This window comes from Lissotriton helveticus, chromosome 11, assembly GCF_964261635.1.
Source record: "Lissotriton helveticus chromosome 11, aLisHel1.1, whole genome shotgun sequence".
In the NCBI taxonomy this organism is placed as follows: Eukaryota; Metazoa; Chordata; class Amphibia; order Caudata; family Salamandridae; genus Lissotriton; species Lissotriton helveticus.
The window spans coordinates 1,025,836,132-1,025,863,692 of record NC_136072.1 but is presented as its reverse complement, the minus strand read 5'-3'; the positions used below and the strand labels follow the sequence as shown (position 1 = coordinate 1,025,863,692).

The 27,561-nt window shown below is 46.3% G+C and overlaps 1 protein-coding gene across 4 annotated transcripts in view; it reads right to left on the bottom strand.

Moving 5' to 3' along the window:
• HECTD4 (HECT domain E3 ubiquitin protein ligase 4) overlaps positions 1-27,561 on the bottom strand; it is a 2,216,728-nt gene that overhangs the window by 1,833,802 nt on the left and 355,365 nt on the right. For 3 of the 4 annotated variants that reach the window (XM_078667422.1, XM_078667425.1, XM_078667423.1), the window contains exons 16-18: positions 25,200-25,320; positions 15,210-15,338; positions 14,186-14,310 (exon numbers count right to left, since the gene is read on the bottom strand). In XM_078667422.1, coding sequence (XP_078523548.1) covers positions 14,186-14,310; positions 15,210-15,338; positions 25,200-25,320 — 375 coding nt within the window. The remainder of the gene's footprint in view (positions 1-14,185; positions 14,311-15,209; positions 15,339-25,199; positions 25,321-27,561) is intronic. The other variant, XM_078667424.1, reaches the window with a different exon arrangement.

Sequence of the window (27,561 nt, the reverse complement as noted above, 5' to 3'; positions counted from 1 at the left end):
GGACTAAAGCATATCCGCGATGAATATTTATTGTTGCTCTAGAGCAACGAAAAGGGTGCTGTTCCTAACCCATATAACGCTCCCCCTTGCAAATGCAGAGTATGATGTGTGAAACACTTGCCCTCTCCACTTTTTGCATAATGTAGTGGCCTCCGAGCTAGTGAGATGTGTCTCCTGTATTAAAACAATGTGTGCCTTTCTTCTGGCCAGCTTTACACGGATCCCATGCCCCGAACATTCCAGGTTGTTATTGTGTACTTTCCCACCATCGCCATAAGTGTGTGTGTGTAGTGTCCTGTGCGCCATCGCATTCTGATAGCCAGGATCCTTGAAGGACATGATTAGGAGTGAGTCAGGTGAGTAACTACCCTTTGCATAACCAGATGCACGGTCTACCCAGAGAACAACCGTAGACCAAACTGAATAGCAGTGCTGAAAACAGTGCCACTTTAACCATTGAGCAATCGCTACTGGCGTTGTGGGTACGGTGCTCTGCAGCGTCTCCAAGACCAGGGTTAGCATGGTTGCAATGCATCTGGCCGGGCCATGGCCCATCATAGGGAAGAAGGGCATTGCGAGGCCAGGAAACCGGAAACATTGGCGCTCAACTACCTCCAGATACATTGGGGTCAGTCTCGGTGTCTGAATATGGAAGTTATCCCAGTAATCATTCACCAATTACGGAGTGATTGTAGGGAACAGAGCCAGACTGTTCCTCAAGTCCGATTGGAGGCTGGTGTCTTCAGAGGATTCAGCCGAGGAGAAAGGGTCCCTTTCGTTGAGGGTTGTTGCCATAATTAATGCAGTCTTTGGACTCTCCATGACTTGTTCCGGAGAGGGGCTCTTCTTTGTCTCTGTGCATTCTGTTTTCCTTCGGTGTATTTTAACCCCATGTGATGATTGTGATCTTTGTTTGGTGTTTTGTCTTGACCCCCAAGATGCAACAGCGGAAAAACATGACTTCCACCCGAGTTTCTTTTTGACTTCTTGATAGGAGGCCCTTTGACGTTGGCCCGTGATCGTAAAGTCTGGGTACAATGAGATCCGGTTATTTTTGAAAAGGATAGGAGGCTTCTCTCTGGTGGCTCGGAGTAAGGTATTGCGGTCCTTGTAATTAAGTATGCAGGCGATCATAGGCCAGGGTGGTGCTCCAGCAATCAGTTTCCCCGTGGGTATTCTATGCACCCTTTCCACGCTGAAGAAGGCAGTCAGCCCCTCTGGGGCTATCGTGTCGCGGAACCACTGCTCCACAAAGTGATGGGTTGGTTCCCTCACAGCATTCCGGTAGTCCCACAATGCAAACATTTTTTCAGCGCGACCGGGCCTCAGCGTTTTTGACACTATATTGAAGGCTGGCTGGCCTGGTGTTGCAGTTGCTCTAGTTGCTCCGTGTGGGCCTTGTGTTGTGACAATATCTCAGTGAAGAGTGCTTTATTGCTTTTCAATGTGGTAGTCAATTTGGCATGGTCGGCTCAATAGCGTGAATCCCGTCATTAGTGTTCCTATTTGCTGCTCTATTGCCTTTCGTGAGTCATGGACCTCCTGTAAAATAATGTCCAGTTTGTCTGGGGGGGCCTCTACTACCGTTGGCGGTATGCAGCCTGTGGCAGGTATGTGGGCCACATCACCTTGCCCATTGTGTGGTCTGCACCCCTGATTGCAAAGGGTCAAGTTAATTCCCTTTCGTGCGACCCATCGCAAGCTGTACAGTGATTCCGGAGTCCACAGCAATGGGCTGAGCACAGGGTGAAAGAGAGAGAAGAAAGGCAGTGGGGGGTTGATGGGGGGGGGGGGAGTAACGGTGGTCCCCAACTGGCGAGTACTGCTTCAAATCCGCCACTATAGTTGGCAGCAGGGAGCAGCATCCGGTGCTACACAGACCACCTGTCAATGCTACTGTACACCCTTACTAGGGGAGAGGGTGGTAGAACTCCTCACCCAAACCACTGCCAAGTCAACACAGTTACAGTCCAGCAATGCCCCCCCCCGCTGCAGCCTTCTTACTGGGATTCGTGTGCAAATAGCTCAGTGCCTCCTATGCCAATGGCCAGCACTGTCTGCTAATTCAGGCCCTCCGCTGCTCAATCACTGGAGGAAGCCTGGGCCCGGCCAGCACCCGCCCGGTTCCAGGTCCACACCTAGCACTACCCAGATGCCAGGAGGGCCTGCACAGTAATTAGGGAGTTCCGCCGTGGCCCACAAAAGGGAAGTCTTCCCCCAACTGCCACCTCCCAATTGTTCTCATCCAGCGCTGCGGCATGCAGGGGCCCAGCCCGATAGATCAGGGACCAAGAGTAGAAGTCAAGGCCCCAAGTTTGTTGCGCCGTCTGCTAGATGGCCAGTGCGCCACTGCCGCCACACCCCAGGAGCCACCGCACATTAAGTTGTCAGTCACTTCGCTACCATCGGCAGCCTCCAGGCCCTGAACGCAGCATTCAAACATGCAGGCGCATTCCACTTACCGCCGGTTGGGGCCCTTCTGTAGTACATGCACCAGGCTCGCGGGAGATTCCGAGCCACGAGCAGCCTGCTCTGTCAGGGTCACCGCCACCCTGCTCCGCAGGCCACAACGTGCACCCTCCCTGGGGGCGTAGGCCTCAGCTCAGCAAGTATGAAAAGCCTCCGATCACGCCCGGTGTTGGCAGACACCTCAAAGTGGTGCTCTCCGGCGCCGCTTCCCAGGGTTTGGAAGTCAGACGTACAGCCAGGGCAGCGCAGTATGTCTGCACCTTCACCTCCGGTCGAGAGGATCGCAAAGTTCACTCGTAGAAGCCTCCGCACCACCAACACGGCCCCAGCCAAGAGCGCCTGCTGTAACCGGCTTGGCGTGCCTGAAAACTCTGGCATTATGCTCCTAGTCGAGGTTAGGGGGTAGGTGGCGTGTTTTGCACCCAGAATGGCCCCACAATGCCGCTCGTATCTGCAGGATCCCAGGCCCGGTCCGGAGCTCAGCTAGAGCACGTCGGCCATGTTCGGCGGTTAGCCACACCCCAACTGACCAAGAGGTATGTTAATGCCCTTGCACCCTCTCAGGAGCTCAAAAGAGTCCGGAAGCGGCTGGTTCCTGCTTTGAATTTCTGTTCTACTTCTTCAACTTATTTGAAGACTTTGACAGCTACAAGGACCTGTGGATAGTGACCTGCTACAGGAAAGCGACCTCATCAACTTCCCCATGTCATGATGCAGAGTCTTTCGATGTCTGACGATGTAATCTTTTGACTCATAGTCCCATATGGCCTTCAGGTTATGCTCCGACTCCAAGCCTGGTGTGGCTCTGTCATGGATATTTGTTTGCAACTGTCCCTACAAAGTTGAAACCCTGTAGTTTTGGAAGGTGACATATTTCCCTAGCACAATACTAAAAAGGAAAATGCTACTTACCAGTATGCATCTGTTCTTGGCATGTAGAGCTGCAGAGTTACACACTGTGCATAGATCGCCACCTAGTGTTGGGCCCGGATGTTTGCAGTTGTTTTTGTCCTGAAAAGTCTTTGGAAGTCATGAGATAGGTGACTCCTCCTTTAGATTACACTGCGCATGGGCATCGGCCTCATCCTTAGATTATTTTTCGCCAGCAGGGAATTGATGGAGTTTTGTAAGGAACAGGAAGGATGCTCATGTAAGCTGTATCTAAGATAATACTGGAACAGATAAAGGTAGCCGGGGAGGCGGGTGGGCGTGTGTTACTCTGCGGCTGTACATGCCAAGTACAAATGCATACTGGTAAGTAGCATTTTCCGTTCGAGGAATATGAGCTGCAGATTACACACTGTGCATAGATTGTATAGCAGTACCCACTCTTAGCGGCAACCACCCGTATCTGTTGCAGTAGTTTGAAACAGTGCTTTGAGTACAGCCTGTCCCACAGTAGCTTGTTGTTTAGTTTGCACATCTACTCAATAGTGTTTTGTGAACGTGTGCGGTGTAGACCATGTAGCTGCTTTGCAGATGTCATCTAAGGGAATGTTCCCGAAAAATGCCATTGAAGGCCCTATCTTTCTTGAAGACTGGGCTTTAGGAGGGACAGACAGCGTACGTTTAGCTTTGTGGTAGCAAATCTGTATTCATTTGACAATCCACCTAGCTATCCCAGATTTTGATATGGGGTTGCCTTTGTGTGGTGGTGAGAAAGACTAAAAAAGTTGTTTCTTTTTAAGAAAGGGTTGTGTTCTTTCAATGTAGTAAAGCAATGCTCTTTTGACATCTAAGGTATGAAGAGCTCTTTCTGCGACTGTTTGTGGCCGCGAGAAGAATACAGGCACCTCTACAGATTGATTGAGATGGAAGGGCGAAATGACTTTTGGAAGGAATTTAGGATTGGTTCGGAGAACAACCTTATTATGATGTATTTGCAGAAAAGGTTCTTGAATGGTCAATGCTTGTAGCTCACTAACTCTTCTTAGAAAAGTAATAGCTACTAGGAAAGCGACTTTCCAAGTTAAGAATTGCCGTTCACATTTGTGTAAAGGTTCGAAGGGAGGTTCCATTAACCGTGTGAGAAAATTTTTTACATTTCACACAGGTGAAGGTGGTGCTCTGGGAGGAATTATTCGTTTGAGGCCCTCCATAAAAGCCTTTATGGTAGGTACTCTAAAAAGTGATAGATGTTGTCTATTTTGTAGGTATGCTGCAATGGCAGCAAAATGCAGTCTAATAGATGTGTACGCTAAGTTACATCTTTGGAGGTGTAGTAAGTATCCTATGATGTGTTGAATAGACACATCTAGAGGATTGATGTCGTTGTTATGACAGTATTTTACAAAACGTTTCCACTTGGCTGCATAACATGACCTAGTGGTGGGACATCTAGCTACTTTAATAACGTACATACAGTCAGGGGGAAGATTAAGATAACTGAACTCTAGGACCTCAGGAGCCTGATCACTAGGTTGAGCTGAGCTGGGTGTCTGATCCCTCCATGGTTCTGGGTTAGGAAGCGTGGAGACAGGCATAGCTTTTGGTGCGGTACTACAGAAAGCTGCAGCAGTGTGGTGTACCACGGTTGTCTGGCCCAAGTTGAAGTAACTAGAATGAGGGTCAGAGAATGTTGCTGTAGTTTGCGCACCACTAGTAGAAGCAGTGGGAGAGGTGGAAAAGCGTACGCAAATTTGCCGGACCAGTTCATCCATATCGCATTGCCTTTGGACAGCGAGTGTGGATATCTGGAGGCGGAGCTTGGGCATTTGGCGTTTTCGTGGGTGGAGAAGAGGTCTATCTGAGGTTGTCCCCACATCTGAAAGAACGGTTGAAGAACTTGTGGATGAAGTTCTCACTCGTGGATCTATTGTGTCTGATGGCTTAACAGATCGGCTATGGTGTTTTGTACCCCTGGAACATGTTGTGCTAAGAGGAAGATGGTTAGAGGTTATAGCCCATCTCCATATCTGCTGCGCTAACAGAGAGCTGCAGAGAGTGTGTCCCTCCTTGTTTGTTTATGTAGTACATGGCTGTCATGTTGTCTGTGCATACTAAGACAGCTTTGCCAAATATCTGTTTTTGGAATGCTTTTAGGGCTAGAAATATGGCTAGTAACTCCAGGTGATTGATGTGGAGTAACTTTTGTTGCGGTGTCCACCTGCCCTGCATGGTGTGCTCCAGTAGGTGAGCTCCCCAGCCCGAGATCGATGCGTCCGCTGTCATGACTATTTGAGGAACTGGCTCTAGGAACGGTCGGCCCTTGGAAAGGTTTATGGTGCTCCACCATTGCAGAGAGCGTACGACCGTCTACCAACACTAGGTCTGTTAATTGCCCTTGAGACTAGTTCCATTGTCGTGCTAAGCACTCTTGAAGAGGACGCATCTGTAGTCTTGCATGAGGCACTATGAATACGAAAGAGGCCATCATTCCTATGAGTTGCATGAACACTCGAGCTGGAAGAGTGTTGCGTTTGGAATTTTGTCAGAAGAGCTTGCATATTGGTTATCCTGGCAGGAGAGAGATAAGCTAGCGCTGTTGAGGTGTTTATTGTGGCACTGAGATATTGTTGTACGTGGGACGGTTGCAGATGGGACTTGGTGTGGTTTACTGTGAACCCTAAGTCGTGGAGTAACTGGATGGTCGTGTGAGTGTGTTGTACACACTAACTATGAACTGGCTTTTATGAGCCAGTCGTCGAGATATGGTAAGACGTGAATGTGCTGTCTTCTTAAGTGTGCTGCTACTACTGCTTGGCACTTGGTAAACACTCTTGGTGCTGTTGTGACTCCGAATGGGAGTACTTTGAATTGATAGTGCTGACCGTCCAGTACAAATCGGAGATACTTTCTGTGAGCTGTGTGAATGGGAATGTGGAAATAGGCGTCCTTCTGATCTATAGTGGCAAGGAAGTCATTTTGTAGAAGGAGAGGAAGGACCTGCTCCAGTGTGACCATATGGAAGTGGTCTGATTGTATGTACAGGTTTAGTGGTCTGAGGTGTAGAATAGGCCTTGGAGAGCCGTCCTTTTTTGGGAAAAGAAAGTACAGGGAGTAAACTCCCTTGTTTTGTTGATGAGGTGGAACTAGTTCTATTCCGCTTTCTTTGTAGGAGGGATATTAGCTCCTGCCTCAGCAGAAGCAAATGTTCTTGTGACATTGGGTGATGTTTGGGTGGTATGTTTGAGGGGTAGATGTTAGTTTGAGACAGTAACCTGATTGAATTATTTGTCGCACCCACCTGTCGGATGTGATGTTGGTCCAGACCGGAAGGAGTGGAATGTGGTGTGGGAAGTGGAGGGAAGTCATTGGGCAGGGGTGGAGGCAGAGCGGGAGTTGTTAGTTTTTAGCCTTTGTTGTGTTACCCCTGTAACTCCCTCTTTAGTAGCCCCTACTGTAGATGGATTGGGTAGGGGCTTTGTAAGAAGTAGAGGGACTATCTGAGGAGTAGCCTCTGGTCGTGCTTCTGTACGATGAGCAAGGAAAGGAGCGTCTGGGAGCTTGCGACTGCAAGGCTCCCATATATTTAGCTGTGTCCGTATCCTTTTTCATGTTCTCATGGGAAACGTCCACATTAGGCCCAAATAAGTGTGGCTCATCAAAGGGTTGATTGAGGATGGCACTTTGTACTTCAGGTTTGAAACCTGAAATACGTAGCCGGACATGCCTCCGCAAAAGGACACTGGTGTTAATCGCCCTTGAAGCAGTATCTGCTGCATCTAGGACAACTAATAGAGGTATTGGTTATGGTTTTACCCTCTTGTATAAGTTAATTGACCCTATGTTTGTACTTGTCTGGAAGGTGCTGCATTATGGTTTCTAACTCATCATAATGTGCCCTGTCTATCTTGCTAGTAGTGCCTGAGTATTGGCAATACGCCATATGTTTGCAACTGTGACGACTTTCTTTTGCCTGAGGCGTCTAGGAGTTTAGACTCTATCTGTTGGGGGAGCCTCGCCTGATGTTTGAGAATTGGCTCTTTTGCGTGCTTTGGAGACTACAAGGGAGTCTAGTGGTGCAGGCCCTTTAATGTAGCCTGGATCTGAGGGGGCAGCCTTATACTTCTTCTCAATTCAGGGGTTGATGATTCGAGCCCTAACTGGATCTATGAAGACCTCAGGCGCATGCTTAATTACCCCTTTAAGCATAGGTAAAATTGAGGTGGACCTTTGTGTGGTGTCAAATGTATCCAAAAGGAAATCTTCCTCTACTGGGTCAGTATGTAGGTCAACCCCTTGGTATTGGGCAGCCCTATGGACAAGTTGGTTAAATCCAATAGTGTCTTCTGGTGGGGAAGACCTGGAGGGGTATATGTCATCTTGTGGCATGTTAGGGACGTCTGTGGTGCAATAATCATCCCAAGGGTCATGTGAGCCAGGAGGACTAGGATTATCTAGAAGCTCATTATCTGCACTACCTCCTGTGTCATCAAAGGCGTTATCCCCGTCATCATAATCTTCTAATGGAGTAGGAGATGGTGTAGGGGAGTGATGTGGCAGGGGAGGAGGAGGTGGATGAGGAGGAGGAGAAGGTATCCTTAGAGGAGAGGTTGCAATGTCCTTCTTCCTAGGATGAGGAGCCGGTGCAGGCGTGTCTAATGGTCGTTTTTTTAGAACTGAGTCAATCGACCAGTTTTGGGATCTTATACAACAGTCTTTTGTGTAGGATCTGGATGAAATAGTTCCTCTGTGGGAGGTAGATTCCGGTAGCATCTTTCTGCTTTGAAACATGTTCTTTTGCAGTGTCTTTGGCCGGTGGAACGTGTGATTTTTTTCGGTTCCGAGGCTTTTTTCGGCTTCGAGGCATGGGAGTCGGGTCCTTTCGGTGGCAATTTTTTGCTCGGCTCCGAGTGTGGTTTTGGTGCCGAGGAGCCGGTGCCAGTCTTCGGTACCGAGTGCTTAGATGTGAAAGCAGATGGCGTGGAGGAGGAAGAAGATGGCTTTTTTTTGGTGCCGTTAGGTGTGTGCTGCCACCGAGGTAGGCTGACTCAAGGCCGAGTCGCCTAAAGGCTTATTAGTCTTCTTTGCCGAGCCCGAAGGCGGGGCATGGGAAGCAGTCTCTCGGTGTGTACCTGGGCCCGAAGGTGAGGGTGTGACCGAAGCCTTTTTGGAGGGTGTCGAGGAAGGGTCGGGTCGACGTGTGTACATACGACCCGCTGTGCTGGAGTGATGTCCTCGACGTCTGAGTCGTCGGCCTCGGAGTTGCTGTCGACGCCATGTTCTTGCTCCTGTTCTTGCACGTCAATGCCCACTTGGAAGATGTCGTCTGAGATCGAAAATGACGAGCGCGTCATTGTTCTTCGAGCTCGTCGGTCACGAATCTTCTTCTCGGAGCAGAAGGAGGCACAAGCAGAACAGTCTCTGTCCTCGTGCTCCGGTGAGAGGCAAAGGTTGCACACCTCATGGAGATCGGTGTGAGGAAACTTCGACCCACATTGAGGACACTTCTTAAATGGCGTCCTTTCCATGAGCCAGAAGATAAGGCCCAGGTAGGCACGGAGGCCTTCGTCGACGACGGAAATCGAAGACTTCGAAATTGAGAAGAGTCGCGTCGATTGGAAACTCGTTTGAGACAATACCGTCGAAAATGGTATTGCGTGCCGAAGGAGAATCTGTTCCAAACCGGAGCGCAGGAAACACTTCCGAGCCGGATGGCGGATAAAACCAATCTAAGGATGGAGCCGATGCCCATGCGCAGTGTAATCCAAAGGAGGAGTCACCTATCTCGTGACTTCCAAAGACTTTTCAGGACAAAAACAACTGCAAACATCCGGGCCCAACTCTAGGTGGCGATCTATGCACAGTGTGTAATCTGCAGCTCATATGCCTCGAACAGAGTAGTTTTGAGAAATAGACTTGTCAAAGACCAGAGGACTAAAGATCTGGATCCCGTCTGAAGGCACTGAAAGAAAGGAACTGACATCAGCACACATCGGTGGTGCTTATATGCATCAATTATGGTAGTGAATGACCGAGGTGCAGGACCACATGACACCACATACTGACGCGCAGAGGTACTACTTTATAGTTTACGGATCCAGTCTGACACCCAAGTAAATATTCACAAGGTGAGGAATCTGCCATCAGAAGTAGCTATCAGAAGATCTGTGTTCGCTCAGTGGAGAACATGGGGTTAAAGATGTATATTTCAAAGAAGCTCTTACATAGTTTTTCCCACATGGTGTTCTATTCTGCTCATGACCGTGAATTCTAGGATGCAGAGACTTCACAGGTTGTTCCAGAGCGAGCGGGCCTCCAGGTCTTCATTCTTAGGCTTAATCACTCTAGGATACATTCGATATGCAGCAGTTTTCACCTCAGACTTTCTACAGCCGACAAACATAGACAACCAACTGGAGGGAGGTCATGCCTAACCCCACACTGGGGTTCAAATGTGATCTTAGGCTGTTGGTGGTCTTGCTTCCACATGTGTGCTATAATAGGGATGTAGTAGCTCAAAAAGCCTACATGGTGTCAGTTTATGTTGTCACACAGTTGCCGTTAGTTCAGGCAGTAGTAGCCTCTCCACACTCGCAGCTGAACCCCTTGATGCTTTGAGGGGGCAGCAAGAGTTCGCAGTGAGTGCATCACTGCAGAAGACTTGTCAAGATGGTCCCAACAGACTGGTGCTCCTTCATGCAGCTAGTAGGAGAGGAGAAAGGGGGAAGCATAAGCAGATCCAGAACAAATGGAGTCCTTCACAGTTAATTATTTGAGGGGAATGGGGTCCAGCCCAAGTTTGACAAGTTGCGTGAGGCGAACGTTTCTCGCAAGATGCAGCCACCCCCACCCTCTCAGGCAGTGACTCCAACTATGGTCACCTCTCAACTCTATGTGGATACTCCTTTTGTAAAGTTGAAGGGGTAGAGGCACAACCCAGGACAGATAAGCCACAGGACTGGCTGCGTTAGTTCTGGCGGCGATGCCCTGCAATATGCTCAGGCCTTCAGTTAGCATGATCCAGGTCTGCACCACCAACTCTCCAGCAGACGAACCACAGAGCTTCAGCAGTAGGGAAAAGCCTCGCTGTTTAGGACCCGGGCAGAAGTCCTCAGCACCTTCTAGATCACAGGCCATGCCTGCTTGACAGCGCAGCCTTCTCTTCAGCCTCCGACTCTCCGGCCGGTGACAGGTATCAATATCTGTCCAATTCCACGCTGACAGCAGCAGTGATGTAGGGAAGAGTCTCTGACAACGGATGACTCTGTGGTCCCCTGTTAAAGCAAATCAATGGCCAGCTGAGTTCCACTAAAGTGTGGCTACTTTGTGGCTCCGCACTCTGGTTCCCCATGTACTCTTTTACATTTGCATGTTAGCATGTCACTCTAACTTCTTGACTTTCAATTCCAGGCCAAGGCTGATGATACTCAGATCCTCCCACAAAATTAGTCAGAGAACAAGGATGACATTACTGGGTTTCTAGACAACACACATTTTTGGTTGCAGGAAGCATTTCTCTTCCTAAGCAGTTTCAAAATCGTGAACATGGTAGTGGGTGGAATATAGGAAAAATCGCTTTCATTTGGCTCTCAACTCAAAGCAGGCCCAACCCTTACACAGAAAGTCAACAGTGACCGCACCACTCTAACAAATAAACAAAATGTTCAAGAAGATCTTGCAACTGTCAGCGCTGTGAAAAATTCCATATAGCCACAGATTTAAACTCAAATTCATGTGCACCATGTTCTAGGCCTTTTGTAACAGAAGGGTCTTATTGCCTTCAGCAACTGATAAACACCTGCTTACCTTAGGTAATGCTCTTCGTGGTGAATACTCTGACTGCGGATTCATTATCTTCGAATATTCCCCAGGTGTCATACTGGATCCAGTAAACTTTCTCTATAGCAATGCTCCCACCCACCTTTAGGTAGCTTTATATTGTTCTGCTCTGACTGCATTCTGCTTTGAAAGTCATGGAGTGGAGCCACATGTAAGTGTCACAACAGAGCGCTCATGTCCGCTTCTTGTCTTATCCCTTTCTGAGACTTCAGATGCGGAGCATGAAAAACTATTGGTAAATATGTCCTGAATACTGATGTTATGTTATGTTAAATGTTTAAAGAGGCCACTGCATAGAATCTGAAGTTAGATAGAGTATCCACCAGAACGAGTATTAACAGAGGTAAGTAAGTTGTTCTCCAGATGGATACTTCTGACATCACATTGCTCAAATTAGAAAATGTAACAAAGCAGTACCTCCCCAAGTGGAGGATGTGTGGAGTGGACTTAAACCAAAATGTCTTGCATGACCAAGCAGACTAGGTGTCCTTCTTTCTAGACAGGACTGTCAAGGCAGTAATACTTCATTAATGTATGCACTGATGCCCACATCACAGCCTGGCACATGTCAAGGAAAGGCATCACACGTACAAAGAAGAAGTAGCAGCCTTATCCCTGGTGGAAGGAATAGGCTCTCAGATCTTTCGTGGGCAGCCTCCGAGCCAATGCATAATAGATCATTAATGAGAGGATGTCCACCTCAACAAGGTCCTCTTCTACACTGCCTTCCCTTTCTTGGCATCATAGAACCCCATAAAAAGCTGACTGTCTACTCAATGGTCTTTGGTAAAATCAATGTAAAAGCTTAAAGCCCTTTTGGGATCTAGCTGATTGAGCCCATCCTACGATTTTGCATGTTCCGGCATAAATGGACTTCGCAAAGGGATGTCTGGCGGCAAGGATAGCATTTCAAACACAGTCAACTGTCACTAATTAATCTCTAAGCATATAGGTGGAAGCTGCACCTAAAAGGGTGTGGGACCGTGGCCTGTTGCGGAGGCAGGAGGTCATAAAGTAGCAGTATTGCTATACCACATGGCAGAGGTGTTGTCTACGAGTGTGTCTCCACATTTATGGACAGCAGGAAGTCCTTCAGAGCCAGCCAAATGGCCCACAACTCCAGTAGATTAATGTAAAGTTAGCGATTGCCAAAGACAAGAGTCCCCTTATTTCCATGTCCCCCGGGTGATATACCCAGCCCACAATGAACATGTCTGTCACCACCATCACCTCTGGGTGGGGAAGGGAGAGTGGCCTGTTGCTAAACGAATTGCATTTGAACAGCCACTACTTAAGCTGTATCCTCCGAGACGTGGATGGCATTGGTCATATTACCTTGGTGCTGGGCCCACTCAGATAGCATCTTGGGTACTGAATGATGGGTATATGAAAATACGCATCCTGCAGGTCCAAGTACACCATCCAGTCGCCTGGGTCCAGAGCAGACAGGATGCTGGCCTGCGTGAGCATTCTCACTTTGTCTTTATGCAGGTAGACATTCAGAGGCCAAAGGTCCAGCGTAGGCTGGAACCCCCTGTCCATCGTCGGAACGACGAAATAGCAAGATTAACACCCCTCCTTCCTTCTGAGTCCATCACCCTCTGTGAGAGCAACAACCACACTTCTTATAACAAAATGGACATGTGTTCATCTGAAATTAGCTCTGGCGTGGAAGTAACATAGGAAAGATCTTTATGACCCATCTGTCGGAAATGACGGCTCACCAACAAGGGAGGAAATTATGAATTCTGCTCCCACATTTGTTGGGTATGCACCACTTACAGTAAACTAAAGATATTGGTGGCTGAAGTAGCAAGAGAAGAGGAATTGGGGGACTTATGCCCCTGCAGGGCTGGGCGCTGTCTGATAGATCCACGTCCATGTTCTTGTAAGGATAGGGGTGTCTGCTGCACTTGTTGGTAAGGATGTCTGTCTAGCTGCCAGCCCCCTGGAATTGCCTCTACACTTTTTGAATTTGTGCAGAAACTGTTAGGCCCTTAGGAACTTACCACATCACTACAAAGCAGTCTACCTTCTCACCGAAAAGGCGGGATGCAACTAAAGGCATAAAAATGAGGAATACAATGTATCTACACATGACAACAAAGGACTACACTGGTGCTGGCTGCCCTCCCCACTCAATCGGTAGTATCCAGACCTGTGTTAATATCATATTTGGTCAAGTGTTGTCCATCAGGAATGCTCTGGGCTTAAGAGGTCATGATGTCTTTCGGGACAGCTAGCAAGATCTCGCTGGTCACGTCCCAAAAGGTGTGTATGTAATGGCCCAGAAAACCAACCTATACAGAGCACAGTGCTAGAATGGGAGAAGAAAATATATGCTTGCTAAAAGGATAAATCCTCTTGGATTCCCTATCCGGAGGAGTGCTTGGTAATGTAAAAAAATTATTTGTTAAGTATTGTATCCAAAATAGAGAGTGACATCACCTTCAATTTAGGAAACTCCTGAAAAAACAACAATTTAATGAAGCCTTAAACAGCCTTAGACAGTGCAGGAAAGGGAAACCAGTCAGAGAAGGGGCAAAACCATTCACACAATGATACTTTATATCAAAGCAGGGATGCATTAGGCAAGGATGCAGAATTTTGTGATGACCAAAAGCAGATAGGCCTCCCAGCCTTGAATCCAGAAGGAACTCTTTCTTACTTCAGCGTATTGTCACAAGGAATCTATGTCTCCCTGCCTCCTATTAGTATTCCCATCTCACTGTTCTCCATCAGCACATTAGATGCACTCACCCATGCATAGAAAAACAGATATCTACCCCCTACCAGGGGGCCAAGTAAAAGGCCTCTATTGTGCCCCATTATTCATCATACTATAATCAAGCACCTAGAAGATGCCTTATGGTAGTATGCCAATGCTACACAAGACTCTAGTCAGAATAAAAACAACCAAACAGTGATTATACACGTTGCTAAAATGCATATAAGTATCATGTACTTGATAAAAAAAAAGGCAATGCCTTACCGAAGTTCTCGGTCGCCAACATCACTGTTAATAAGCACTGTTGTGATCTGCTGCAGCATTTCTAACACCTCATCACATCCAGTCAGGATCTGAGTAGCAAGACCCAAAATACTGGCCTGAAGCTCCTAGGAAAAATTGCAAGACTGCTATACATTACTACAGTACATACACAAGGAAAAGAGAAATGGATGCATCTGTCAATATTATAAGTGCAGCCATGTTATAAATTAATTTACCAGTCATTTGGTGAGAGAGAAGGTAAATAAGGTCTGGGTTTGTATGCAAAAGAGATGTTAGCAAATTAGAGTTGAAAGTGGGTAAAATAAAATTAATGAGTATGGAGATAGTAACATTTAGCGAAATAAACAACAATTTCACTAGGGAAAAATGCATCCAGTATCTTATAAACATCAAACATTAGACTTCGCCACCATTAGGACAACAAATAAATTTAGAGAACAAAGTATACATGGACAGACAAACCAACATTACTGTATTTGAGATGCTTAGCGATTCATGAATATTTTAAGGTGCTAGCACAAGCTAAGCTCACATACACCTTGGTGGCTACAAACAAACAGGCAATCCTTAAAGTAAGTAGCAAACCACAATTTGCATGCCATTTAGTTTTTTTTAATTTTTAAAGTCTTTACAAAGCTACATCACAAATTTAAATAGGAAGGTAGGACTCTGACATTTTTATTTAAAGAATCCTTACAATTATAAGCTAACTTGACCCAGTAGGCTCTGCTGTTGAATGAAATTATTAGTAACATTAAATGGCAGAAAACTCCTGACTGTATTTGTATAATGAATGCTACAATAAATATGACTTTTATATTAAGAAAACCAACTTTTTTCAAAGGTGAGATTAATCTTTTTACAGAGCTATTATATTGGGAGCTTTCACATTTAAGTCAACAATAAATACAACACAAAGACTTAACAGGCTGCACTACGCTGTTGTAACGAGTGCAATTTCAACACTAAAGACAATATTATCGTAATGAAATCTGGTGTTTACCTGTACCTTCAATGTCTCCCCTTGGAGGGAGCTGTCACTGTCATCATGTTCATCAGGTTTAATCAAAATAGTATTACTCAGAAGGTGATTCTGTACTGCCATCAAATATCGCAGGCAAGGTGATGCAACCTTCAATGTAAATGAGTACAATTAGAGCATCTTAATTCTACAGTTAAATTCTCCATGGAAATCCTTGACTCGATGCCAATTCAAAACCACAAAGGCACATAAATGTATTACCAACACCATGTTGAAGAATGCAAAAGCAGAACTGCACTAAAATACCTTTTTATCAGCACCACCTCATTAACAACGACACTGCTATGCTGACACCACACATTCGCCTCCTTGATGTCTCACTTATTCCCACCACATACTGCATTTGTCAAGTAAGACTCTGCAAAATTTAAAGCTGCTTTAATGATACACAAAGTTATCTGGGAAACTGGTTAATGCAGAAGTGGCACTTTATTTACAGACGTACAGGTGTTCAACATTGACTCTCCGAAGAGGTTTATGATTTAAATAATATATATATTTTTTTAAGTTATTGCAGTCATTTATCTACAGAAGTGTGCCAGACAAGAAAAATGTTAAAAACAAACGTGAAAAAAGGATCTAAATAAAAACTGCAAATAAATGGATAAGTCAGTAAACACATAATATGAAACAACAGTTAAGGGTGCGGGTCGAGGGAAGGCTTACAGTCAACAAAGGGTTGAGCATTTTACTACTTCTGTTATAATCTGTTTTAAGCAACAACAATTAAACTTTACTTTTCTTTCTTCTGCTCTATTTTTCTAGTTTACAGCGATTTGCACTAAGATAATTATAGAAAAGTTCGAATCTTTCTGCATGTTTCTACACATTTGGAGCTACGGCAGCTTTTTTTTTTCTTTCTTTAAACTAACTTGTATTGAAAGGCTTCCAATATCTTTTTGCAACAAATGCCTCACAGGTTTATGATTGTTTAATTTTGCACTAGAGGTTCTATTTTTTTCTTCATACTTGCCAACATGCCCTCTCTTTCACATAAAAAAGCTAGGCACCAAGGTTTTAAGTGGTTTGTGGGTAAGGTGATGGTGTGAACATGTATTGTATGGGATAAAGTACACCCTTCTGTAATGATCAGGGTTTTGCAAGTCATCTCAGAGTTCTATAACCATATAAAGGAACCTTGCCTTAGGCCTCGTTCCTCTACATGGTTATGTAACTCCTCTGTGACTTCCAATAGCCTTACAATGTACGACAGGGCACGCTTTATCCCTTATCTTAATTTAATTATTTTTGGGCCAAGAACAAAATGCAAATTCCTTGCCAGCATTCACTTTAATAAAACATAGTGGGCTCATCTAGAATCTTAGTAGTAGGAAATATTTTACTTTCATTAACACAACTGTACTAGTAGTTTGAGGCCTCTTGCGTTAAAAATCACAAAACACAAATCCGGTAACACCTGCTTATCAATCTAATGAATACCAGATTTGTAGCAACTTGTGCACATCTATCTTTCAGTGTGGAAATGACACATTCCAGTCATCTCATTGTACAAAGCAGATATTTCCATTGCACTAATCTCACAGACAGCTTTTGATTCTAGTTATGGGCAGGTATTCCAATATATTATCCTTCACTCAACACACAGCACTCAGACATGTACAAACAAACAGTAAAAGGAGAGATCTAGTATGAGACATATAGACACATTATATTAGGTACAATGTAGTGGCAGGAATTATCACTTTGTAGTGGCACCATTTGTTAGTCAACAAATGCAATGTGCATCTCTCAGAACGTCATAATGTTACAAAGGCAGGAATCCCTTATTAGGTATACAGATTCACTAACAAGAAACTTACACCTAACGTTCTGTAGAACCAAAAGTGGAAGAAACAACCTATGGAATGAAAGTGAAGAGGAACTACTAAGTGTAGCAGGTATGTTAGAACTATTCAAGGTGAAAGGGTTTCTGAAAGGGATAATAACTAGGCTAATCTCCCCCCATCAGTCAACTGATCTATGTTTTTCTATCGGTCATGACCATTTATGTATTTCGGTCCTCAACATGTTGTCTAACGTATATAAAGATAGACCACTATAATCTACTCCATGGATAAAAGGCATGATCAATAACCATCAATTAAAATATGTCTCTAGCTTCAGGGCCTTCTTGTAATGTAATGCTAGAGTATAACAAGTCTTCATTCTCCAGTCCATGTACTGTTAGGCAGTTAATACCATTCTTAATCTCATATATCCTGTTCATAATATGGTTAAATGTCTTATGTTTATCAGTTTACAGATTGTTAGCTACTGTTTGTGCAAACATAAAAGCTGTATGTACATATGTTTTTAAACTTCTGGTTCAGAATGTAGAATTCAAAGCTAAAACCAATCCAACATAAATAAGTCTACTAATGACAAGGATTTTAGTTGCTGGAGTCCATTTCTTATTAAACTGAGAGGCAAGTGCAACCATATGTTTTGGGATAGGGAACTGTAATAAGCTCTTCCCATGAACAAATGTTTTAACCAAATTGTTTTTTTAATTTGGCTTTATGTTGATCTTGGTGTAGCTACGTGCTCAGGGTGTTTTGTGTATATTAACTAATTGCACATAGTTGTTGTTAATGATTTTATAAAAGACATTTCCGAAATCAACAGAAATGATTATGAAATGCCCTTATGCTGCATGGAAGTATCTGCCTTGTCAATCCACCAAATAAAGCCAAAGTCCCTGCTGCAACAATAACAAAATAAGAATATACGTTGCCACATTGCCTCTCTGTTAGGAACCTGAAAACGCATCGACTTAAAATGGTAGAAATGTAAATTTCCCCCACTTCCCTGCTATCAAATAAAATAATAAAACAGAAAACCTGTTCTACGATATCCTATGGAAGGGTTACTATGCCCTGAGGAAAAATACCACTCTGTATGCAAGGAGATACCTCTTTTAATCCTATGACCGCAGTCCTCCAACATAGTAATAGTAAGTAATGATTATGGCTTCAGAAATTCAGTAACTACAGTATCATTCAATCTCGAAATTTCTATCTCACTTTCAATCAATCAATCAGTCATTTGTTAAGCGCACTATATACCCGCGAGGGTCTCAAGGCGCTGGGGGGGGGGGGGAGGTGGGGGCCACTACTGATCAAACAGCCAGGTCTTTAGTATCCTCCTGAAGGTCATCAGGTCTTGGGTCTGTCATACACTCAGTGGGAGGGTGTTCCATGTCTTGGCAGCGAGGTGGGAGAAGGATCTCCCGCCAGTGGTTGTTCTTCAGATGCGCGGGACGGTGGCGAGTGAGAGGTCGGCAGAGCGTAGCTGGTGGTTGGGGGTGTAGAAGGAGAGCCGTCCGTTGAGGTAGGCTGGGCCGGTCTTGTGGAGTGCCTTGTGTGCCTGGATGAGGAGCTTGAAGGATATCCTCTTGTTGACGGGGAGCCAGTGCAGATTTCGCAGGTGGGGGGGTGATGTGGCCATGATGTGGTACATCGAGGATCAGTCGTGTCGAGGCATTTTGGATGCGTTGTAGTCGATTGATGAGCTTGGTCGGGGCTCCCGCATAGAGGGTGTTTCCGTAGTCGAGTCTGCTGCTGACGAGCGTCTGGGTGACTGTCTTTCTTGTATCTGTCGGGATCCATCTGTAGATCTTGTGGAGCATTCGGAGGGTGTTGAAGCAGGAGGAGGAGACAGCGTTGACTTGCTTGGTCACTCGGGTCGAGGATGATTCCCAGGTTGCGTGCGTGGTCGGTGGGGGTCGGGGCTGCCCCCAGTGCCCTTGGCCACCAGGAGTCGTCCCAGACTGACGGGTTGGAGCAGAGGATGAGGACCTCCGTCTTGTCCGAGTTCAGCTATAGACGGCTGATCTTCATCCAGTCGGCGACGGCCTTCATTCCTTCATGGAGGTTGGCTTTGGCGGTGATGGGGTCCTTGGTGAGGGAGAGGATCAGTTGAGTGGCGTAGGAGATTATGTTGGGGTCATGCTGTCGGGCAACGTGTGCGAGCGGGGCCATGTAAATGTTGAAAGTGTCAGGCTGAGGGAGGATCCTTGGGGTACGCCGCAGATGATCTCGGAGGCTTCGGAACGGAACAGGGGGAGGCGGACGCACTGGCTTCTGCCGGAGAGGAAGGAGGTGGTCCATTCCAGAGCCTTGTCTCGGATCCCTGCGGCGTGGAGGCGTGCGCGTAGTGTGCGGTGGTAGACGGTGTCGAAGGCGGCGGAGAGGTCTAGGAGTATAAGTGCTGCAGTCTCCCCCTTGTCTAGCAGGATCCTGATGTCGTTGATGGCGGAGATGAGGGCGGTCTCGGTGGTGTGGTTGCTGCGGAACCCTGACTGGGAAGGGTCCAGGATTCTGTTCTCTTCAAGGGATCGGGTTAGCTGTCTGTTACCGATTTTCTCAATGACCTTGGCCGGGAAGGGGAGCAGAGAGAAGGGTCGGAAGTTCTTGAGGTCTCTTGGGTCTGCCTTGGGTTTTTTGAGTAGGGCGTTGATCTCGGCGTGTTTCCAGCTCTCTGGGAAGGTCGTGGTATGAAGGGAGAGATTGATGACATTGCGTAGGTGGGGTGCGATGCAGCTGCTTGCTTTGTTGAAGACGTGGTGCGGGAATGGGTCTGACGGAGAGCCAGAGTGGATTGTGCTCATGGTCTTGATGGTGTCATCGACGCTCACGCTTGTCAGGCTAGCAAGGGGACGTGGTCGATGGTGTGCGGAGAATCTGTTGTGTTGCTGTCTGTTGGGGCTGTCTGGGTGTTGAAGCTGTCGTGGATGTCTGCTATCTTGCGGTGGAAGAAGGTGGCGAGAGAGTCGCACAGGGCTTGCGACGGCGGGATGTCGTTGGTGTTGGAGCTGGTATTAGAGAGTTCCTTCACGATGTTGAAGAGCTCCTTGCTGTCGTGTGCGTTGTTGTCGAGGCGGACTTTGAAGGAGGTCTTCTTGGCAGCCCTGATGAGGTGGTGGTGGATGCGAAAGCGTCCTTGTGTGCTGCGTGGCTGTCCGGAGTTTGTTCACTGTGCCATTTCTTCTCTAGATTCCGGCAGGCTTGCTTGGAATCTAGGTGTTCTGGGCTGAATCAGCTGGCCCTCTGGCTGGTGTCTCTGGGGGGGATTTCTTCAGCGGGGCGAGAGTGTTGGCACAGTCCTCGATCCAGCATCTGAAGTTGTGGGCAGCGACGTCGGTGTTGGAGGGTTCGGGGGGTGAGCTGAGAGAGAGGTTTGCATGTAGTTGGTCTTCTCTGAATTTGCTCCAGCGGCGGCGGGGGATCTGTTGGGTGCGGTGGTGTGTGGTGGGTTTCTGGAAGGTGAAGTGGATGCAGCAGTGGTCGGTCCAGGGAGTTCGGTGGTGTGGCTGACGGAGACGTGTGGGCTTGAGGAGAAGACGGGGTCGAGCGTGTGGCCGGCGGAGTGGGTGGGCGTTTTGACAAGTTGTCTCAGTCCGAGGTTGACGAGGTTATGGATCAGGGTTGTGGAGTTGTTGTCGTTATTGTTCTCAAGGTGAAAGTTCAGGTCTCCGAGGAGGATGTAGTCGGTGGAGGTCATGGTGTGCGTGCCAATGAAGTCAGCGATGGAATCGCTGAACTGGGGGCAGGGTCCGGGGATTGGTAGACGAGGGTGCCTCTGAGGGTGGAGTTGGGGGTCTGTGTGGATCTGGAAATGCATGTGTTCGGCGGTGCTGAGCGCGTCGTCGGTGCTAGTCGAGACCCTGATGCTGTTCTTGTGGACGATGGCGATAACTCCTTCGACTCCGTTGGTGTAGTCTCTGCTGGTGATCTTGTAGCCATCTGGTATGGCTATGGCAATGTCGGGTGCGGAGGAGTTGTTCAACCAGGTCTCGGTCAGGAAGGCGAAGTCTGGGGAAGTTGTGTTGAGGAGGTCCCAGAGCTCGACGGCGTGTTTGCGTGCGGAGCGGGTGTTCAGTAGTATGCATCGGAGGTGGCTGCGGTCTTTCTTGGTGGGTGGTTCGTCGGCTCTGTGGCTGGTGTAGCTGCAGTTCCGGCAGGTGAAGGGACCGTGTGTGCGTTTCGGGGCGGCCTTGAAGCTGTTGTGGGTCCGTCCGGGGTTGAGAGCGTGCAGAGTGCTGGCGTCGTAGTGGCGGCGGTAGTCGAGGCAGGTGCGGGGGGCCAGGGGTTCTGGTGCTGGGTGCAGTCCAAGCGCAGGCGGGCGCAGACGGGCTTGCTGTGCGCCAGCAGCGCGACCGACATGTGTGGAGAGGTTAGAGTGAGGTGCAGGTTGGAGGCGCGGGCAGCGAATGGGCAGGCAGGAGGGTGGATCCACAGGGGACGCGGGGGTGAGGGGCGACGAAGGAAACAGAAGGCAAAAGGGCACAACAATTGAGGGGGAAACGAGTGGCACAGTGGGCAGGAAGGTCACAAAAAGGGCAAAAAGGTCACAGAAAACGGGGGAAACGAGTGGCACAGAGGGCAAAAGGTCACAAGAAAGGGCAGAAAGGTCACAAAAAACGGGGGGAAACGAGTGTCACAGAAGGCAGAAAGGTCACATAAATGCAGGGGCAGCTAAGCAACAGAAGGCAAAACGGGCAGAGACACACGGGAGCCGCGAGGGGAGCAGAAGGAAAACCGGGCAGAGACACATGGGGACAGCGAGGGGAGCAGAAGGGAAACCGGGGAAAGAGAGACACGGGGGGAGCGAGGGAGAGAATGGGCACAGGCGGTGCTGTGCGGAGGGGGAGCGACCTGTCATGGGTCGCAAGGGTTTCTTGTGTGTAGGGTTCAGGAAAAGGACAGCTATGTGTGGGCAAAGACAATATACAATCTCAAGACTTTCCTGTGATTTGAAATAAACACAAAAACTCCTGCCATTATTCTTCATGAGGAAAAAAACAAGGCAACAGTTCTTGTGCCATGACCTGGAACAGCATCACTTTATCCATCAAGGCCACCCTGATCCTGCTCAAATTCAGGAAACATTTGAAGATGCACCTCTTTTTAACACTCTACATCACAATGAAGTAACAGTTCACAATCAAGCTGCATTAACACATACAAAAACCACATACATATACAAAGCTTTGGGTGAAGGAGCCCTGGTAACATGGTGAAAGGATTTGTTCAAAGTGAAGGAAACTTTAAGGTGAATGCTTGGTTCTACAAAGCCTTTCTTGGTCCTGCCCATAGAAGAAAGTAGAGTGCTACTAGTTAGGAAACAGACAAGTAAGTTTTACGTTTGTTGCATTTTCACCCATTTTAAATCTTGGTATTTAAACCTTTTCAAATAGTCCATGCTTGAAATACTATCCAAATCTACTGTATGCAGCCTCTAGACAGTAACTGACCATTTAAGTGTCAATAACTAAAGAACACTGGCCCGATGTAGGTAAATCTTATTTACCGACTCTAGAATACCGAATTTTACTGATTCGGTATTCTAGATTCGGTAAATGAGATTTAGGTAAAAATTCAGTAATTTTTACCGAATCGCTATGATTCGGTAATTACCGAATCGGTAAATACCGATTCGGTAAAATTACCGAATTGTCAGGGGGACAGGGTGTCACTTTGACACCCTGTTGCACCCCTGATTCTGGCTTGTGTGCTATGTGGCACACATACATGCCCTAAGGGCATGCATGTGTGTCATATTGCACAGATACAGGAATTCGTTATTTATCATGAAATAGTATTTCATGGTAAATAACGAATTCTTAAGGGCCTGTGGCACTGTTTTCAGTGCCACCTAGATCTAGATTTACCGATTCGGAAAATTTACTGAATCGGTAAATTTACTAAATTGTTAAAATGTGGGCCCCCTACATCTCAAAAACCAAATACGGGCCCACTGTCTCTAATAAACAGAGAAGAAAGGAACATTTTAATCACAACATTTATTCAGGGATTCCCAAGCATATGGTTCCAGATACCAGTGCTCTATAGCTACAGCAGCAGATAGAATCAGGGCATAGTATATTCATCTGCTAGCAAGTTCGATGTAACCATGTGCAAGCATAAAGTAACAAGCATTGGCATTGCCAATAGGTCTCGCTATAAGTAGTTATGCAGCATAATTTCCTCGTTGCAACAACATAAAATGTCGCATGCATAAACACTTAGATGGTCCCAAAAGCGAGCCCTATTGGCTATTTGCAATGCAATAAGTCTTGCATTTAGGCAACTTTAAGCTGTTGGCATAGTAAATGACAATGCCTTTTCAATTTATTGTAAAAGTAAACATTTTTGAAAGTTATTGTCATTTACAATGCCATTATGTTCAATTTAAGTAAATGGGAGACCTATAGCATTGCAAATGATTGTTATTTATGATGTGTAGCCTGGCGTTGCGTGTGTGAGTGGCGTTGCGTGTGAGTGGTGTTGCGTGTGTGAGTGGTGTTGCGTGTGTGAGTGGTGTTGCGTGTGTGAGTGGTGTTGCGTGTGTGAGTGGTGTTGCGTGTGTGAGTGGCATTGCGTGTGTGAGTGGCGTTGCGTGTGTGAGTGGCGTTGCGTGTGTGAGTGGCGTTGCGTGTGTGAGTGGCGTTGCGTGTGTGAGTGGCGTTGCGTGTGTGAGTGGTGTGAGTGGCGTTGCGTGTGTGAGTGGCGTTGCGTGTGTGAGTGGCGTTGCGTGTGTGAGTGGCGTTGCGTGTGTGAGTGGCGTTGCGTGTGTGAGTGGCGTTGCGTGTGTGAGTGGCGTTGCGTGTGTGAGTGGCGTTGCGTGTGTGAGTGGCGTTGCGTGTGTGAGTGGCGTTGCGTGTGTGAGTGGCGTTGCGTGTGTGAGTGGCATTGCGTGTGTGAGTGGCGTTGCGTGTGTGAGTGGCGTTGCGTGTGTGAGTGGCGTTGCGTGTGTGAGTTGCGTTGCGTGTGTGAGTGAGTGGTGTTGCTTGGGTGAGTGTGGTGTTGCGTGGATGATAGTGGGCTTGCGTGGGTGTGAGTGGCGTTGCGTGTCTGTAAGTGTTGCTGTGTGGGTGAAAGTGGCACAGAGCCTTTGATGTGGCCTGGCGCAGGAGAAATGCTGCTGCTGCTAATTAAATACAAGAGCGGCCGGGAAGCGGCCGGGAAACACAAGTACGGCCGGCCACATAATTAGGGGAGGAGAAGCCGCACAGCACACGCTGGGAGAAGCCCTTTGATGTGCTGTGCGGCCACGATGCGTGCTCTGTGCTGGGGGAGGGGGAAGGGCCATTAGCCTGAACTCGCGGCAAGATCAAACGAAGGGTGGGAGGGACATTGAGCAACAGATGGCCATGAAAGTGTATGGGCCAAAAGCGCGTGCCTGTGGCCACGTGCACTCGAAGAAAACGCCACGAAAAAATGCGGTGGTTTGACAATCAGTTCGAGCACTTGAATTCTCGCCATTTCCCATTCCTTCGGAATGGTAAAGGCGAGACCTAAAAAGCAACAGCAGTTCTCATGGCTTTCAGTCATTTAATGTCTCAAAAGACTAAAAGCCGACTACAGCTATAGAAAGGAATGTGACTAAATTAAGGGAATTAAATCAATAGAAGAAAAAAATTAATGAAGATTTTTTAAGGATGATACTTCTGATAGGCGAACAAATTTTTGGATGCCTCGTTAAAGACCACATGGGTCTCTCGAATCCACAGTTGGGAATAGACCTATGTGAACTTTAAAGGCAACAACCAAAAATATATACTAGCCTAATCTCATCCTAAAATGATAACATATATAAAATTTCACTGCACATTTTATTAGAAATCAACAGTACTTTACTAATTGGAAGGTGGCAATCATCAAAACACCAGTTTACAATCATATTGTCCCAATGCTAGTTCTTCAGGAGAGTGCCGAGATGACCACATTTAATATAATCTGAAATACGTAATTGTTTTGTATTTTAGTGATGCTCTTTCCTTCACTACAACTGTGCATTATGGCTTGCTGCATTGTTAAATTTAACTGTTTATTCTGCAAATAGTGGAAGAAGCTCAATAAAAATCACATACAAGTATTCAAAACTGATAATACTTCAAGCACAACAAGATCATTTACCATTTACATATATAATGAATATATTACATACAGGCACAGTTGATAGAAGTGTCTGAAAATCTTCTTTTGCTACTGTTTGGCACTTGGTGATAAGGACGCAGGATTCCCGAACAACAATTTTGAGAATGTAGTGTAGAAGTTCATCATTTAACCTTTAAAGAGGCAAAATAATAATGTAAAATAAACTGATGAGTTCTGAAGTAACTTCAGGTACTCCACAGGTTTTCATAAATTATTAAAGCAACCATGTCATGCAATAAACTTCAAAATGTCACATAGTTTTGAATTATGACAGTTCCTCCATGCTAATAAAACATTGGTATTGCCTTTCTTCTAGCAAAAATGAGTTATCTGTATTTTGGCATTATGGCAGTTCCACAATGATGTTTTGTGTAAAGAAGTTGCATGAAATGTTAATTGTTAGTTATTTTCTCCGGGACTTTTGAGATAAGTGCAATAACTAATTTACAGTACCAAAAAAAACAACAGGTTTATTAAAACACCAGTAAAGCTTCATGCATGAGGCACGTAAATAAGTTACAAATAGAGTAGGTCTATGTTTTGTAAGTTTTATTAGCCTGTGGGATCCTGCACATTATCTAGGAACTGGACGTAATCTTCCTTCTTAGTACTCTCACTGTGACTCAAAATGACGGTGTGTTTGTTGATGAACAAGTTACTTGCCTCAGTAATGCCTTTTCTGGTATAGACTCGCCGCAGATCCCTTACCTTAGAATATTTCCCAGGCATCAGACAGGATCTGGAAACTTTTGGTGACCAGCATCTGCATACTGGTAGGTGGTGTAGTTCATTTCCGTGTGGCATCGCCGGCTTCATGGCGCAGCAAGTGATGTGTGCAGTGCCTATATAGACGCCACCCCAGTGCGCTGATGTTAGATTCTTTTCGCTACTTTCCATGCCACAAGCGCAGAATAATGAGGAACACTGGCCACTGATGTGTAAAGCTAAGGCCCTTAAAGGGGTAAATGCCTTATACTATAATACGTTTACAGAGTGGGGAGGATCAGTAGGAAATCTGCAGCTACCCGACTAGGCTTTACCAAAGGTATCTTGTATTTACCTGTGAATAGATACCCAAGCAACAGCTACCCGCAAGTGAGGCTGCAATATGGATTAGACTAAAATGTCCTGTAGGGCTGAACGGGCAAAGTGACCGTCATGCCAGATCTGACTGTCCAAACATCATGCCAGACCTGACTGTCCAGACAGTAGTGCTTCGCAAACTTGTGCAAGGAAGCCCACGTTGCTGACTGACATATCCAGGACCAGAACTCCTAAGACTAAAACATTGGTTACAGCCCTGGCTCTGATAGAGTGAGCGTGCAAAACCCCAGGGAGTTGCTTTTTGGCCAATGAATATGCATATCCTGCCTATGCTGGTGCTAGGAAGCAAGTTGTGCCCCAACACATGGGAAAAGGACAGGAATGCTTCGTATTTTATAAATACGGTACATTCCTGCCCTTTCACATTGTTGTAGGGCAGCGCGGCAAGAAGACGTGCGGCGCTGCCCTACGCCAATTCCTCATAAATGAGGCCCTTTGTTTTAGCTACACCTTTGTATTACTAGGGGCTCAACCTATAAAGTAGTGTTTGCAATTAAATCTGCTGCTTATTTTTTAGACACACTGATATCTCTGAAAACACAAGCAAATAACACAGGACATGAATGATAATGCAGTTAACTAGAAGAGAACAAATAATTATCTGTAAACCTATTTCGGAAGTATAAAGCTGAAAAAAGGAAAACACATTATTGTCCTATAAGTTCATATAAGGATGAATACGAACAATGGGATACTTAAAAAATAAGTATGCTTCCCAAACAGGGGATATCAGATACTCACAGGGCATGAAATCTTTTGACACTTTAACGAAACACTTTTCAGCATTTGCTGTGTTAACATATTCAGATGGTTATGCCTTATTCGAATATATGGATTAGGTAACGGACCAAAAGTCCTCCCAAAGAAGGCCCTCTATTTTTGTCGTCATCCCCATTTTTTAATTTGACGCTACGGGTATTTGGACTCAGAACTCTGGGGTACTGCTGGTCAGTGGTTTGTGTATGTGACCTGTCCTCTAAAAACATGGTACAATAGGGTTATGCGCAATTGTAACTTTCCAATTTTGCAGAAAACGTACAATAGTAGTCAAATTAATGGTCACCTGTGGATTTACAGCATGTATTCTGTCGTCCATCTGGTTGACCTCTAAAACATGGCTCGAGGCCTACAGGTAAAGAGTGAATCCTGCAATTTAAAAACCTGCTGCAGGCATGTTAAAATAAACTTTCTGACAAGGGGAAATGCTACTTCTAAATATTAAATCAGTCCCCCTTAATTAGGCAGTGCAGCACACAAGGCAGGGTACC